This window comes from Procambarus clarkii, chromosome 16 (genome assembly GCF_040958095.1).
Source record: "Procambarus clarkii isolate CNS0578487 chromosome 16, FALCON_Pclarkii_2.0, whole genome shotgun sequence".
NCBI classification, from domain to species: Eukaryota; Metazoa; Arthropoda; class Malacostraca; order Decapoda; family Cambaridae; genus Procambarus; species Procambarus clarkii.
Window position 1 is genome coordinate 37,723,666 of NC_091165.1, and position 14,729 is coordinate 37,738,394.

At 43.8% G+C, this 14,729-nt stretch overlaps 1 protein-coding gene across 1 annotated transcript; it reads left to right on the plus strand.

Annotated features, from left to right (window-relative positions):
* Window positions 1-670: 670 nt before the first annotated feature.
* On the plus strand, window positions 671-5,680 carry LOC123760140 (glutathione peroxidase-like). The gene is made up of 4 exons (XM_045745643.2): window positions 671-965; window positions 2,705-2,839; window positions 3,086-3,226; window positions 3,341-5,680. The coding sequence occupies exons 1-4, from the start codon at window positions 795-797 to the stop codon at window positions 3,530-3,532; spliced, it is 639 nt and encodes a 212-aa protein (XP_045601599.1). The 5' UTR covers window positions 671-794; the 3' UTR covers window positions 3,533-5,680.
* The last annotated feature ends 9,049 nt before the right edge of the window (window positions 5,681-14,729 follow it).

Sequence of the window (14,729 nt, forward strand, 5' to 3'; positions counted from 1 at the left end):
TATAGTTGATGATAGTCGTGTATACTGTATAGTTGATGATAGTCGTGTATACTGTATAGTTGATGATAGTCGTGTATACTGTATAGTTGATGATAGTCGTGTATACTGTATAGTTGATGATAGCCGTGTATACTGTGTAGTGATGATAGTCGTGTATACTGTGTAGTGATGATAGTCGTGTATACTGTGTAGTGATGATAGTCGTGTATACCGTATAGTAATGATAGTCGTGTATACTGTATAGTTGATGATAGTCGTGTATACTGTATAGTTGATGATAGTCGTGTATACTGTATAGTTGATGATAGCCGTGTATACTGTGTAGTGATGATAGTCGTGTATACTGTGTAGTGATGATAGTCGTGTATACTGTGTAGTGATGATAGTCGTGTATCCTGTATAGTATACACGACTATCTTGTTCTACACCAGAACTTGGTAGAGATGTTATAATGTGCTGTATGGCGAGGTCTGGACACCAGGGAAGGCAAGGTATCGAAGTCGTTAAATATAGAGACTATAACGACTTCGACGTGTTCCCATGAGATAAGCCAGCAATGGACTACAATACCTTCTAGTATCAGCGCTTCCCACCCCTCAGATCACGTGTTGAACCGCTGAGAGGATACACCACGCTCTCACCTGCTTGCCTAAATCATCGTGAATGTCTTAAACAAAAGTACTAGAGGCGTGTCCCGCAACACGCAGGCGGACCACTGGCGACGGGAGCCACTGACAGGTCGCGGACCGCTCGTATAAAAGTGCAGCTGAGAGTGATTAGGGAAGGCATTCGTCATGATGGGCCCACTGGTGAATGTGCTGCTGGGAGCTGCCTTGCTGTGCCCTGCGCTGGCAGACATCACTCCCCGCGTGCAGTGCGGCGAGGTTGACGGCGACATTTACCAGTTCTCAGCCAAGACGCTGGAAAATGGTACCGACGTGAGCTTCCAGGAGTACAGAGGGAAGGTAGTGTACTCACCTAATTGTACTCACCTAATTGTGCTTGCGGGGGTTGAGCTTTGGCTCTTTGGTCCCGCCTCTCAACTGTCAATCAACTGGTAATCAATCAACTGTCTGTGGTAGTCAGACAATGTTGCCAGAACATCTGTTATATTATCATTGTTAACATTATTGTAATGTTGAGTCACTGTTATTATTTTTTTTTTTATGTTAATAAATGCAATTTTATATTATTGAGTAGTTACTATTGCAGAGGTTCGTTAGTGTTAGATCACTTTAGCCATCGTTAGGTAAAAATTTGGGCTTCGTTTTTGAAGTTCCATTCTTTAAGTTATTTTTCAAAATGTCTATGTCTAAACGAGCGTCGAAATCCTCATCCAGAACCGTATCATCACAGTGTCATAAATCACTTACATGCAGGACCTTCTTGTTGCAGAATAAATATATCGCTAAACAATAAAGTTCACTCTTACTTTAATTACTTATATTTCCTAAAATTAATTACTTTATATTTCCTAAAATATTTTATCGACGTTATATTATTTAATCACACGTGGAAAAACACCAAGTTTTTCAAGCATATTACATTACCTTCCCGACCTGATGTTTTTACTGTGTGTGTAACATGTTGACTCCTGGCGCCTGCCTCTGTTATGTGGCCTCTCCTCCCCCAGGTGGTGCTGGTGTAATGTGTCCTCTCCTCCCCCAGGTGGTGCTGGTGTAATGTATTCTCTCCTCCCCCAGGTGGTGCTGGTGTAACGTGTCCTCTCCTCCCCCAGGTGGTGCTGGTGTAATGTGTCCTCTCCTCCCCCAGGTGGTGCTGGTGTAATGTGTCCTCTCCTCCCCAGGTGGTGTAATGTGTCCTCTCCTCCCCCAGGTGGTGCTGGTGTAATGTGTCCTCTCCTCCCCCAGGTGGTGCTGGTGTAATGTGTCCTCTCCTCCCCCAGGTGGTGCTGGTGTAATGTGTCCTCTCCTCCCCCAGGTGGTGCTGGTGTAATGTGTCCTCTCCTCCCCCAGGTGGTGTAACGTGGCCTCTCCTCCCCCAGGTGGTGCTGGTGTAATGTGTCCTCTCCTCCCCCAGGTGGTGCTGGTGTAATATGTCCTCTCCTCCCCCAGGTGGTGTAATGTGTCCTCTCCTCCCCCAGGTGGTGTAATGTGTCCTCTCCTCCCCCAGGTGGTGTTGGTGTAATGTGTCCTCTCCTCCCCCAGGTGGTGCTGGTGTAATGTGTCCTCTCCTCCCCCAGGTGGTGCTGGTGTAATGTGTCCTCTCCTCCCCCAGGTGGTGTAATGTGTCCTCTCCTCCCCCAGGTGGTGCTGGTGTAATGTGTCCTCTCCTCCCCCAGGTGATGCTGGTGTAATGTGTCCTCTCCTCCCCCAGGTGGTGCTGGTGTAATGTGTCCTCTCCTCCCCCAGGTGGTGCTGGTGTAATGTGTCCTCTCCTCCCCCAGGTGGTGCTGGTGTAATATGTCCTCTCCTCCCCCAGGTGGTGCTGGTGTAATGTGTCCTCTCCTCCCCCAGGTGGTGCTGGTGTAATGTGTCCTCTCCTCCCCCAGGTGGTGCTGGTGTAATGTGTCCTCTCCTCCCCCAGGTGGTGTAACGTGTCCTCTCCTCCCCCAGGTGATGTTGGTGTAATGTGTCCTCTCCTCCCCCAGGTGATGTTGGTGTAATGTGTCCTCTCCTCCCCCAGGTGGTGTAACGTGTCCTCTCCTCCCCCAGGTGGTGTAACGTGTCCTCTCCTCCCCCAGGTGGTGCTGGTGGTGAACGTGGCCACCTACTGTGGGGGCACCATTCCCACCTACACCCAAATGAACGCTCTGGCTGAGTTCTACGTCGACGAAGACTTTGAGATCCTCGGCTTCCCCTGTAACCAGTTTCTGAAGGCAAGTCTGGCTGATATTCTCAGCCGTTCAAATAGTCTAAAACCCGTAAATCTATTGAGAACTCATGTACAAAAATTAGAATCATATATAAAGAATACATTTAAGACAAAAACGAATTTAGAAACATAGACCACTGTTTCATACTAACTCTGGATTCGCTAAATACATTAAAAATCTCAAGCTTCCATACAATCGATTTATGAAACTCTTACCTTAAGCTCACAAGCTTTCCCAATCTGTGCACAGCTGGAGCCGGGAACGAACAGTGAAATCTTGAACGGAATTCAATACGTTCGTCCGGGTGACGGGTTCGAACCCCTGATGACGCTGTTCCAGAAGACTGAGGTGAACGGCGCCACTGAAGACCCGCTATTTACGTTCCTCAAGGTGAGTCATCATATATTTGGAACTCAACGGGAGAGAAATGTACCTTTTATTTGTGCTAACTTTTTATATTTTGTGCTGTGGTTACTGTCTAATGTTCATCTTGGTCCCATTCAGAGTGCCTGCGCATCTACGTTCACGGAGTTCTACTCTGGTCTCTTTTATGAGCCCATCACGATTGGAGACATTCAATGGAACTTCGAGAAGTTTCTGATCGGCAAAGATGGTAAGCCATTCTCGCGCTACCATCCGTCAGTTCAAGATCCCGAAGCCCTCAAGGATGACATCAACACCCTTCTAAATGCATAGGGCACTCAGGCAAACTTCCAGCCACTCCCGAAGACCTCTGCCTCCTGTCCTTGACCTTCCAGCGGTATACTAAGACCTCTGCCTCCTGTCCTTTACCTTCCAGCGGTATACTAAGACCTCTGCCTCCTGTCCTTGACCTTCCAGCGGTATACTAAGACCTCTGCCTCCTGTCCTTTACCTTCCAGCGATATACTAAGACCTCTGCCTCCTGTCCTTGACCCTCCAGCGGTATACTAAGACTTCTGCCTCCTGTCTTTGACCTTCCAGCGACATACTAAGACCTCTGCCTCCTGTCTTTGACCTTCCAGCGGCATACTAAGACTTCTGCCTCCTGTCCTTGACCTTCCAGCGACATACTAAGACCTCTGCCTCCTGTCCTTGACCTTCCAGCGGCATACTAAGACTTCTGCCTCCTGTCCTTGATCTTCCAGCGGCATACTAAGACTTCTGCATCCTGTTCTTAACCTTCCATCTACTCAAGAACACTCCTCACCCCTTTCCTTAACCTTCCAGTTGATCTTGAATAATCATGCATTCTCTTCTTGAAGTCCGAGTTGAGGCTCCACGACGTGTCCCTTCCAAAGCTCTTTTCGAGGGCGGCGTCCAAGGCAGGCAGGAGGTCGTGGTCTCTGACACTAGTTGAGTGTCCAGTCTTCGTGCTGTTGAAAAGTCTGCGCGGAAGACACACAACGTGATTATCAAAGAATTTGTAATAATTCAAATTGCTAGTTTCTTTACCATTAATCTCTATTAACCTAAAAATCGACAGCTTCTTAAACTGTACGAACTTCTCCCTGCTTAAGATCATTTAAGACCAGCTCTTAAGACCATTTATGGCTGTTAGATGTTCGTCGAAGCTCACAAACTCCTGCTAAGGCTCATAAATATCTACGGTACTCACAAACATTTGCTGAGGCATAAACATATACTGATACTAACAAAAGCCTGCTGATAAAGTCTCTGCTGATTCTAGCAAACGCTTAATGATGCTCCTAAACACATGTTGATATTTATAAATATCTGATATTGCTCAAAAGCATTTGCATTTGCTCACAAGCACCTTCTGATTCTCAGTACCACTTGTTGAAGCGTGCAAGCTACTGCTGAGGCAATCAGACACATGTTCACGCTTAAAAACACCTGCTAATACTTTAAAATGTATGTTGATGCTCACAAGCATATGTTGGTGTTCACAATTACTTACAGATGTTCAGAAAAAACCTGCAGAGGCATCCAAACACCTGCTAAGACTCACAAAGATTATGATGGTCTGAAAGTATTATGGTCCCAGTAATAGTCTCTTTGTAAACTTGGATGTGAACCTTTGTATTAAACAGAGAATATTTTCATGTACCAAAGAATCTGCCTTAAAGGAGCCGTTGAGTGTAACCTTGGATTGTCAATGAGCAATCTGAGAGCAGCAGTACACCAAGAACTTCAACAAGATCTTGTAGATCTGAGGCGAAGTGAAATCGACACCAGTAATTCAATCTATCATCATACTATCATGCAAGAGGAGCCACACATCAATGGTTCATCCAATAAAATCAGCAGACTTCTAGATGTTACTACTGCTCGGCTTAGACTCGGTTACAAGTATCTGGGAATTCTCATTATCTGCTGATGTAGACCTGACCACCTGTAAACCTGTAAACTGTGTCAACAAAATTATTCGCACACCCTCCGTCACTATGTGATGGAGTACGAAAAGATACGTGAATTCAGAGACAATTCTTTAATAAATGTTCAAGAGATGTGTCAATATTTCATTCAAAATGATCTTCTGCCAGAAGTCTTGACCAAATATCCCCAGTTTGCTAACTGTAGGTAGTAACTAAGTGATTGTAACCTATCCACCGCTGCCCACTGGATGGGGGGCGGTGTGCAGGACAAACATATCAATTTTGACACTAGCTCTCCACATATGTCAGTTGCTTAATTTAGAAACTGTACTTGTGATCGATCTCGAACCCATTGTTGATGTAACGACTTATACTGAATTTTGTAACTAGCTCATCAAGATTGTAACTTGCTTAGCTAAATGAATTGTGAGGTTCAGTCCCTGAGCCCATTATGTGCCTCTGTAACCCTTTCCACTTCCGCCCACAAGATGGGTATGGGGTGCATAATAAACGAACTATAACTAACTTCATTGTGTTTTAAATCATTGGTTTAAAATATAAAAAAGTCTATGCTTAACTTGTTTTCTTTAAAACAGAATGAAGAATTTGGTTTTCTGTAAATAAAATTCTTGAGGATACTCAAATAGTTTTTAATTTCATATTTCAAGTTTCAGAACAATATCACGGTATTAACACAACCAAACGTAACGAACCCATAACTTAACCTAGCCTAACCTTAACCAAACATAATCTTGACCTACCTAACCCTGGATAAGGAGTAAATAACAGCACTAATTCTGTAGTGTTTTTGAAGTGATTACCTCCTGGGTAGCTCGTCCCTAGAGACAGGTTGACACGCCATCAGTACACTTGGTTCAGAGCTCTTATGCGCCGTCAGAACAACTGTCAAAGCTTTAGTTACAGCAATAAACAACTGTCAAAGCTTTAGTTACAGCAATAAACAACTGTCAAAGCTTTAGTTACAGCAGTAAACAACTGCCAAAGCTTTAGTTACAGCAGTAAACAACTGTCAAAGCTTTAGTTACAGCAGTAAACAACTGTCAAAGTTTCTGCCACAGCAGTAAACAACTGTCAGCTTTAGTTACAGCAGTAAACAACTGTCAAAGCTTTAGTTACAGCAGTAAACAACTGTCAAAGCTTGAGTTACAGCAGTAAACAACTGTCAAAGCTTTAGTTACAGCAGTAAACAACTGTCAAAGCTTGAGTTACAGCAGTAAACAACTGTCAAAGCTTGAGTTACAGCAGTAAACAACTGTCAAAGCTTTAGTTACAGCAGTAAACAACTGTCAAAGCTTGAGTTACAGCAGTAAACAACTGTCAAAGCTTTAGTTACAGCAGTAAACAACTGTCAAAGCTTTAGTTACAACAGTAAACAACTGTCAAAGCTTGAGTTACAGCAGTAAACAACTGTCAAAGCTTTAGTTACAGCAGTAAACAACTGTCAAAGCTTTAGTTACAGCAGTAAACAACTGTCAAAGCTTAAGTTACAGCAGTAAAAAACTGTGAAAGCTTTAGTTACAGCAGTAAACAACTGTCAGAGCTTTAGTTACAGCAGTAAACAACTGCCAAAACTTTAGTTACAGCAGTAAACAACGATCAAAACCTTAGTTACAGCAGTAAACAACTGTCAAAGCTTTAGTTACAGCAGTAAACAACTGCCAACGCTTTAGTTACAGCAGTAAACAACTGTGAAAGCTGTGGTGAAAGTGGTACACAGAAACACGCTCTCTGACAAAGCGTCATTCATCATGTATTAAAACCACTGAAACAGGTTTATGATACAAGCACAGAGTTAGGCTTTGTTATACATATCCAAAGTGGTACGTAATATTTACACACTTTTCTTTATGTAAGTGCACTGTTTTAGGGGAGAGTTGGGTTAGATTAACTGAGATTTACTAACATAATGGTATTATTCGCTCGTCCTGTTCAACTGAAAGCATCAACTTATCCAGGAGTTGGGGCGCATCCGATCCCACGATCGTCGTCGCCCCTAACTCAACAACAACAACTTATCCAGGAGTTGCATTATTATATTTTAAACTATTAACAAAAAACAAGCGTTTATGTTTTTCTTTCTGATATTTATTTACCGAACAAAAATATACTTTTTTACGACCCTTTTTTCACAAGTTTTCTAGAAAAATATTAATATTTTTTTGACAATTTTTCCCAAGCATTGAAGACTTAAAGCTGAACATAAATTCTTTTCTCTGTCAGCGGACAAATCCTTAATGATTCTTCCCGTTTCACCCGTCAGTAACTGAAGACCTGGCTGTAGGCTGTTTGGCAGTCGTCTTCCAGGGACCCTTAGTAAGGTAAAGCTTAACATAAGATATGGTAAAGAAAAACTCATCAGCTTGTGACCAAGAGTCAAATGCCGTCAAGTATAGTGTAAAGGGAGAACCTACCAGATAACTAGGCTCGTATATTAAATGGAAACTTGTGTGAAACTCGTGTGAACTATGCAGCGGTCCACGCTGAGGCGACAACGCCTCAGTACCTGAGGACCTTGGCTGGGAAGCCACCATCCACACCTGTTGAGTTTTGTTGAGATAACACCACATTTATTATTAACAATTTCCGTAAAAACCCGCAATCGTACCCTTGAGCAAAGCTGGTGATGCAAGATCCATATTGCAGCTCCATAAGTGAAAGTATTTATTGTAATTATTTGGTGGAAAGTACCAATATGTAGTGATGGACCACCAGGAAGTACCAATGTGTAGTGATGGACCATCAAGAAGTACCAATATGTAGTGATGGACATCAAGGAAGTACCAATATAGTGTAATCGACATCAAGGAAGTACCAATATGTAGTGATGGACCACCAGGAAGTACTAATATGTAGTGATGAACCACCAGGAGGTACCAATATGTAGTGATGGACCACCAGGAAGTACTAATATGTAGTGATGGACCACCAGGAAGTACCAATATGTAGTGATGCTCCACCAGGAAGTACCAATATGTAGTGATGGACCATCAGGAAGTACCAATATGTAGTGATGGACCACCAGGAAGTACCAATATGTAGTGATGAACCACCAGGAGGTACCAATATGTAGTGATGAACTACCAAGAAGTTCACTTTGGTATTATTGAATTTAGATAAACCGGATTTTCTTTAACCAGAGTATGAATATTCTGGGCCAAATATTCACCTAGCAATTCTAGGCTTAATACTTGATATCATAGGCCTAGTATAGTATATCTTTGTACTATACTAGGCTTAGGAATATTAAAGTTTGGTTTTAGCGTTATTTTACATGATTTTACCTCTAACCCTAGTGGCCTCGACGAGGACAGGAAGCCAGCGGCTTATCGAAGGGCCTTTTCCCCCCCTCCCCATTTGCCTTAGTGATCTTTCCCAGGTATATTTGAAATTCATTGCAGTTTTGGCAATTTACGGCTTCGGAGGGTAGGCGGTTCCATGGAGTTTATAACCCCATGGGTGTAAAAGCATCTCTTGTTCTCAGTCCAACATTGTGGCTTGTGGAGCCTAAACTGTTGCTCCTTGTTTGTGTTACATCTGACCTTCTGAAGAAAATATCCGGATCAACATCCTCCAAATTGTCAGCATTTTAAAAGTTTCAATGAGATCTGCCCTGTCTTGGTTGATTTGCAGTGTTGTTAGCCCTGTGCTGGTTAGCACAGGTTCAACCACAGCTTCACAGGCTGGTTGGCACTGGTTAGTTTGGGTTCAACCAAAAGCAGGGGTTTTGGTTGAACCATTTTGCCCGAAACGCTTTGCGTATTAGTGGCTTTAGGCATTGTTTGTACTAGCTCTATCTATAAATCCAATATTATGTTTGTAATTCATGTATGTACATTCAACAATGTATGTACTTTTACCTGAATATTTTTTTTTAACCGTTCCTGGTACGAGAGATGACTAAGCTCTGGTATGACTTTTGTTGCCCGGTGTTGCACCTTCTCCAGAGCAGCTGTGTCTTTCTGAAGACGAGGTCTCCATGCCTGGGCACAGTAATCTAAGTGGGGGCACACTAGAGATTTATACAGCTGAATCATTACCTTCTTTTCCTTAGTCAAAAGTACGCTTGATTATTCCAAGAATTTGGTTAGCTTTTCTGACTGCTGCACCCACCTGTTGCGCAACTTTTAATGCGTGGTGGATGTTGACTCCAAGGTCCAATCTGCTATGACGTAATGCTGTTAATTTGGTAGTTGTGGCGTGGGTTGTCATGCCCCACATGCAGGGTCTTGCATTTGTTGATATTAAAAAGTATTTACCAGTCTTCTGACCAGTTGTGGAGTTCATGTAGATCTCTTGGTAAGGCTTCGATATCGTTATCACGTCCCACTTTACCATAAATCTTTGTGTCGTCTGTAAATTTGATGATGTGGTTTGTAATATTCTCATCTATGTTATGTATATATATGATATAAAAGGACTTATTTTCCGGAGTACCACACTCTGTTATGGTAACCCAAACAACACATATATATCCTTCCAAACTCCACCCCCCCCCCTCCTCACGCACACACATACACACACACACTGCCAAAAAGCCCTTGAGACAGTACCGCACATGAGACTGCTATTCAAACTCGTGAGGCAGGCGGGGGTGGGGGGAAAGGCCCTAGCATGGGTATGGAACTACAGGAGTAGTTCCGTATCCAAAGAGTTATGGTAAGAAGCGAGAGGTCGGAATGGCGAACTGTAACGAGTGGAGTACCTCAAGGATCGGTGCTGGGACCAATTCTATTTCTAATATATGTTAATGACATGTTTACAGGAGTAGAGTCCTACATGTCGATGTTCGCGGATGACGCAAAGTTGATGAGAAGAGTTGTGACAGATGAGGATTGTAGGATCCTCCAAGAGGATTTGAACAGGTTGCAGAGATGGTCAGAGAAGTGACTACTGGAGTTCAACACGAGCAAGTGTAAAGTTATGGAAATGGGACTAGGTGATAGGAGACCAAAGGGACAGTACACAATGGAGGGGAACAGCCTACCTGTGACGACGCGAGAAAGAAACCTGGGCGTGGACGTAACACCTAATCCATCTCCTGAAGCCCATATAAATAGGATACCGACAGCAACGTACTCTACACTGGCAAAAGTTAGAATATTATTCAGAAACTTAAGTAAGGAGGCATTTAGGGCACTTTACACTGCCTACGTGAGACCAGTCAGAATATGAAGCCCCATCATGGAGTCCCCACCTGAGGAAACCCATAAGGAAACTGGAAAAGATTCAGAAGTTTGCAACGAGACTCGTCCCAGCGCTACGAGGGATGGGGTATGAAGAGCGCCTGAAGGAACTGAGCCTTACGACACTAGAAAAAAGAAGGAAGAGGGGGATATGATAGGAACGTATAAAATACTCAGGGGGGTTGACAGAGTGGACATAGACGAAATGTTCACACGGAATAGTGACAGAACGAGGGGACATGGATGGAAGCTGGAAACTCAGATGAGTCACAGAGATGTTAGGAAGTTTCCTTTTAGCGTGAGAGTAGTGGGAAAATGGAATCCACTTAAGGAGCAGGTTGTGGAAGCAAATACTATTCATAATTTTAAAACTAGGAATGATAGGGAAATAGGACCGGAGTCATTGCTGTAAACAACCAATGGCTCGAAAGGCGGGATCCAAGAGTCAATACTCGATCCTCCAGACACAAATAGGTGAGTACACACACACACACACACACACACACACACACACACACACACACACACACACACACACACACACACACACACACACACACACACACACACGTGTGTGTGTGTGTCTTCTCATATATAATGAGAAGAGTTGTGACAGATGAGGATTGTAGGATCCTCCAAGAGGACTTAAACAGGTTGCAGAGATGGTCAGGGAAATGGCTACTGGAGTTCAACACAATTAAATGTAAAGTTATGGAAATGGGATCAGGTGATAGGCGACCAAAGGGACAGTTCACAATGAAGGGGAACTGCCTACCTGTAACGATTCGAGAAAGAGACCTGGGTGTTGATATGACACCTAATCTAACTCCCGAGGCACATATAAATAGGATAACGACAGCAGCGTACTCTACACTGGCGAAAATTAGAACTTCATTCAGAAACCTAAGTAAGGAGGCTTTTAGGGCGCTTTACACTGCCTACGTGAGACCCGTCTTAGAGTATGCCGCGCCATCATGGAGCCCCCACCTGAAGAAACACATAAGGAAACTGGAGAAGGTTCAGAGGTTTGCGACGAGGGATGGGATATGAAGAGCGTCTGAAGGAACTGAACCTTACGACATTAGAAAAAAGAAGGGAGAGAGGAGATATGATAGGGACATATAAAATACTCAAGGGAATTGACAAAGTGGAAATAGATGAAATGTTCACACGGAATAATAACAGAACGAGGGGACATGGGTGGAAACTGGAAACTCAGATGAGCCACAGAGATGTTAGGAAGTTTTCTTTTAGCGTGAGAGTAGGGGGAAAATGGAATGCACTTCAGGAACAGGTTGTGGAAGCAAATATTGTTCATAATTTTAAAACCAGGTATGATAGGGAAATGGGACAGGAGTCATTGCTGTAAACAACCGATGCTCGAAAGGCGGGATCCAAGAGTCAATGCTCGATCCTGCAGACACAACTAGATGAGTACAACTAGGTGAGTACACACACACACACACACACACACACACAGAGGGCTGGGCGGACTGCATTTTCTTGGATTGTCGGAAAGCCTTTGACACAGTACCGCATAAGAGGCTGGTACATAAGCTGGAGAGACAGGCAGGTGTAGCTGGTAAGGTGCTCCAGTGGATAAGGGAGTATCTAAGCAATAGGAAGCAGAGAGTTACGGTGAGGGGTGAGACCTCCGATTGGCGTGAAGTCACCAGTGGAGTCCCACAGGGCTCTGTACTCGGTCCTATCTTGTTTCTGATATATGTAAATGATCTCCCGGAGGGTATCGATTCATTTCTCTCAATGTTTGCGGACGATGCTAAAATTATGAGAAGGATTAAAACAGAAGAGGACTGTTTGAGGCTTCAAGAAGACCTAGACAAGCTGAAGGAATGGTCGAACAAATGGTTGTTAGAGTTTAACCCAACCAAATGTAATGTAATGAAGATAGGTGTAGGGAGCAGGAGGCCAGATACAAGGTATCATCTGGGAGAGGAAATTCTTCAGGAGTCAGAGAAGGAAAAAGACTTGGGGGTTGATATCACGCCAGACCTGTCTCCTGCAGCACATATCAAGCGGATAACATCAGCGGCATATGCCAGGCTGGCCAACATACGAACGGCATTCAGAAACTTGTGTAAAGAATCATTCAGAACTTTGTATACCACATATGTCAGGCCAATCCTGGAGTATGCAGCCCCAGCATGGAGTCCATATCTAGTCAAGGATAAGACTAAACTGGAAAAGGTTCAAAGGTTTGCCACCAGACTAGTACCCGAGCTGAGAGGTATGAGCTACGAGGAGAGACTACGGGAATTAAACCTCACTTCGCTGGAAGACAGAAGAGTTAGGGGGGACATGATCACCACATGCAAGATTCTGAAGGGGATTGATAGGGTAGATAAAGACAGTCTATTTAACACAAGGGGAACACGCACAAGGGGACACAGGTGGAAACTGAGTGCCCAAATGAGCCACAGAGATATTAGAAAGAACTTTTTTAGTGTCAGAGTGGTTGACAAATGGAATGCATTAGGAAGTGATGTGGTGGAGGCTGACTCCATACACAGTTTCAAGTGTAGATATGACAGAGCCCGATAGGCTCATGAATCTGTACACCTGTTGATTGACGGTTGAGAGGCGGGACCAAAGAGCCAGAGCTCAACCCCCGCAAACACAACTAGGTGAGTACAACTAGGTGAGTACACACACACACACACACACTCCCTGTATCCCCCTATCACTATAACCATTTCACAACACACAACACTACATCGCTGTAATGAAAAGTGAGTCGTCTGAATATTCGGTTTGCAAGTCAATATCAGAATATACAAATATTTAAATGAATGCTAAACTCTGCAAAATTTCTATTCAATTGTATGTTGCATATCCACGGTCCTCGTGAACTGGCTCCAGAGGCCAGTTATAGACATATAATTGGCCTCGTAACTACCACCATTGAAAAGTGGCTGACTCAGCCACCCTGTGAGAATTTCAGTAAAGTCACTAATCACCATGACACAGTTGCGTGAGGCTAGCCCTAAACATCTGGTGTCCACGCTTGGCTGTCGTCCTGAGACAAGCATCGTCTGTCTCTCTGTCTCCCTCCCTCCTATTCGTCTGTCTCTCTGTCTCCCTCCCTCCTATTCGTCTGTCTCTCTGTCTCCCTCTCCCTCCCTCCTATTCGTCCTCTTTGACATTCTTCCTCCCTCTCTCTCCCAGTTTCCTCCCTCCCTCTTTCTTCTAGTCTTCCTCTCTCTCTCTCCCATCCTTCCTCCCTCTCTCTCTCCCATTCTTCGTCTCTCTCTCTCCCATTCTTCCTCCCTCTCTCTCTCTCCCATTCTTCGTCTCTCTCTCTCCCATTCTTCGCCTCTCTCTCTCCCATTCTTCCTCCCTCTCTCTCTCCCATTCTTCGTCTCTCTCTCTCCCATTCTTCGTCTCTCTCCCTCCCATTCTTCCTCCCTCTCTCTCTCCCATTCTTCGTCTCTCTCTCTCCCATCCTTCCTCCCTCTCTCTCTCCCATTCTTCGTCTCTCTCCCTCCCATTCTTCGTCTCTCTCTCTCCCATTCTTCGTCTCTCTTCCTCCCATTCTTCGTCTCTCTCTCTCCCATTCTTCCCACCTTTATCTCCAAGGTTCTCTCTTCATAAAACATTCTCAAGTAATGATGAACAGACGTCATTTAAAGCAGATAACAACTGGAAACTCTATTAATAACACTGTGAACACTCAAGTCTCCCACCACATGGTCACTTATCAGCCCTCCCACGTGTTCTTACTGTTCTTGTTCTTACTGTTCTTGTTCTAACTGTTCTTACATTCTTGTTCTTACTGTTCTTTTTCTTACTGTTCTTGTTCTAACTGTTCTTACATTCTTGTTCTTACTGTTCTTACGTTCTTGTTCTTACATTCTTGTTCTTACATTCTTGTTCTTACTGTTCTTGTTCTTACTGTTCTTGTTCTAACTGTTCTTACATTCTTGTTCTAACTGTTCTTACATTCTTGTTCTTACTGTTCTTGTTCTAACTGTTCTTACATTCTTGTTCTAACTGTTCTTACATTCTTGTTCTTACTGTTCTTGTTCTAACTGTTCTTACATTCTTGTTCTAACTGTTCTTACATTCTTGTTCTTACTGTTCTTACATTTTTGTTCTTACATCCTTGTTCTTACATTCTTGTTCTTACATTGTCTTTTTCACATTCTTGTACAGCCACCAACACCCATAGTGTTCCGGCAGGTCCTTAATACTAATGTTCCCTGGAACACGACCCGCCAAATGGTTTAACAACCGGGTACCCATTCACTGCTGGGTGAACAGAGACTACAGTTAAGGATTGGTACCCAGTCAATCCTCTCCGGCCTGGATACAAACCCAGGCCAAAGCGCTCGCGAAGCGCCGGCCGAGTGT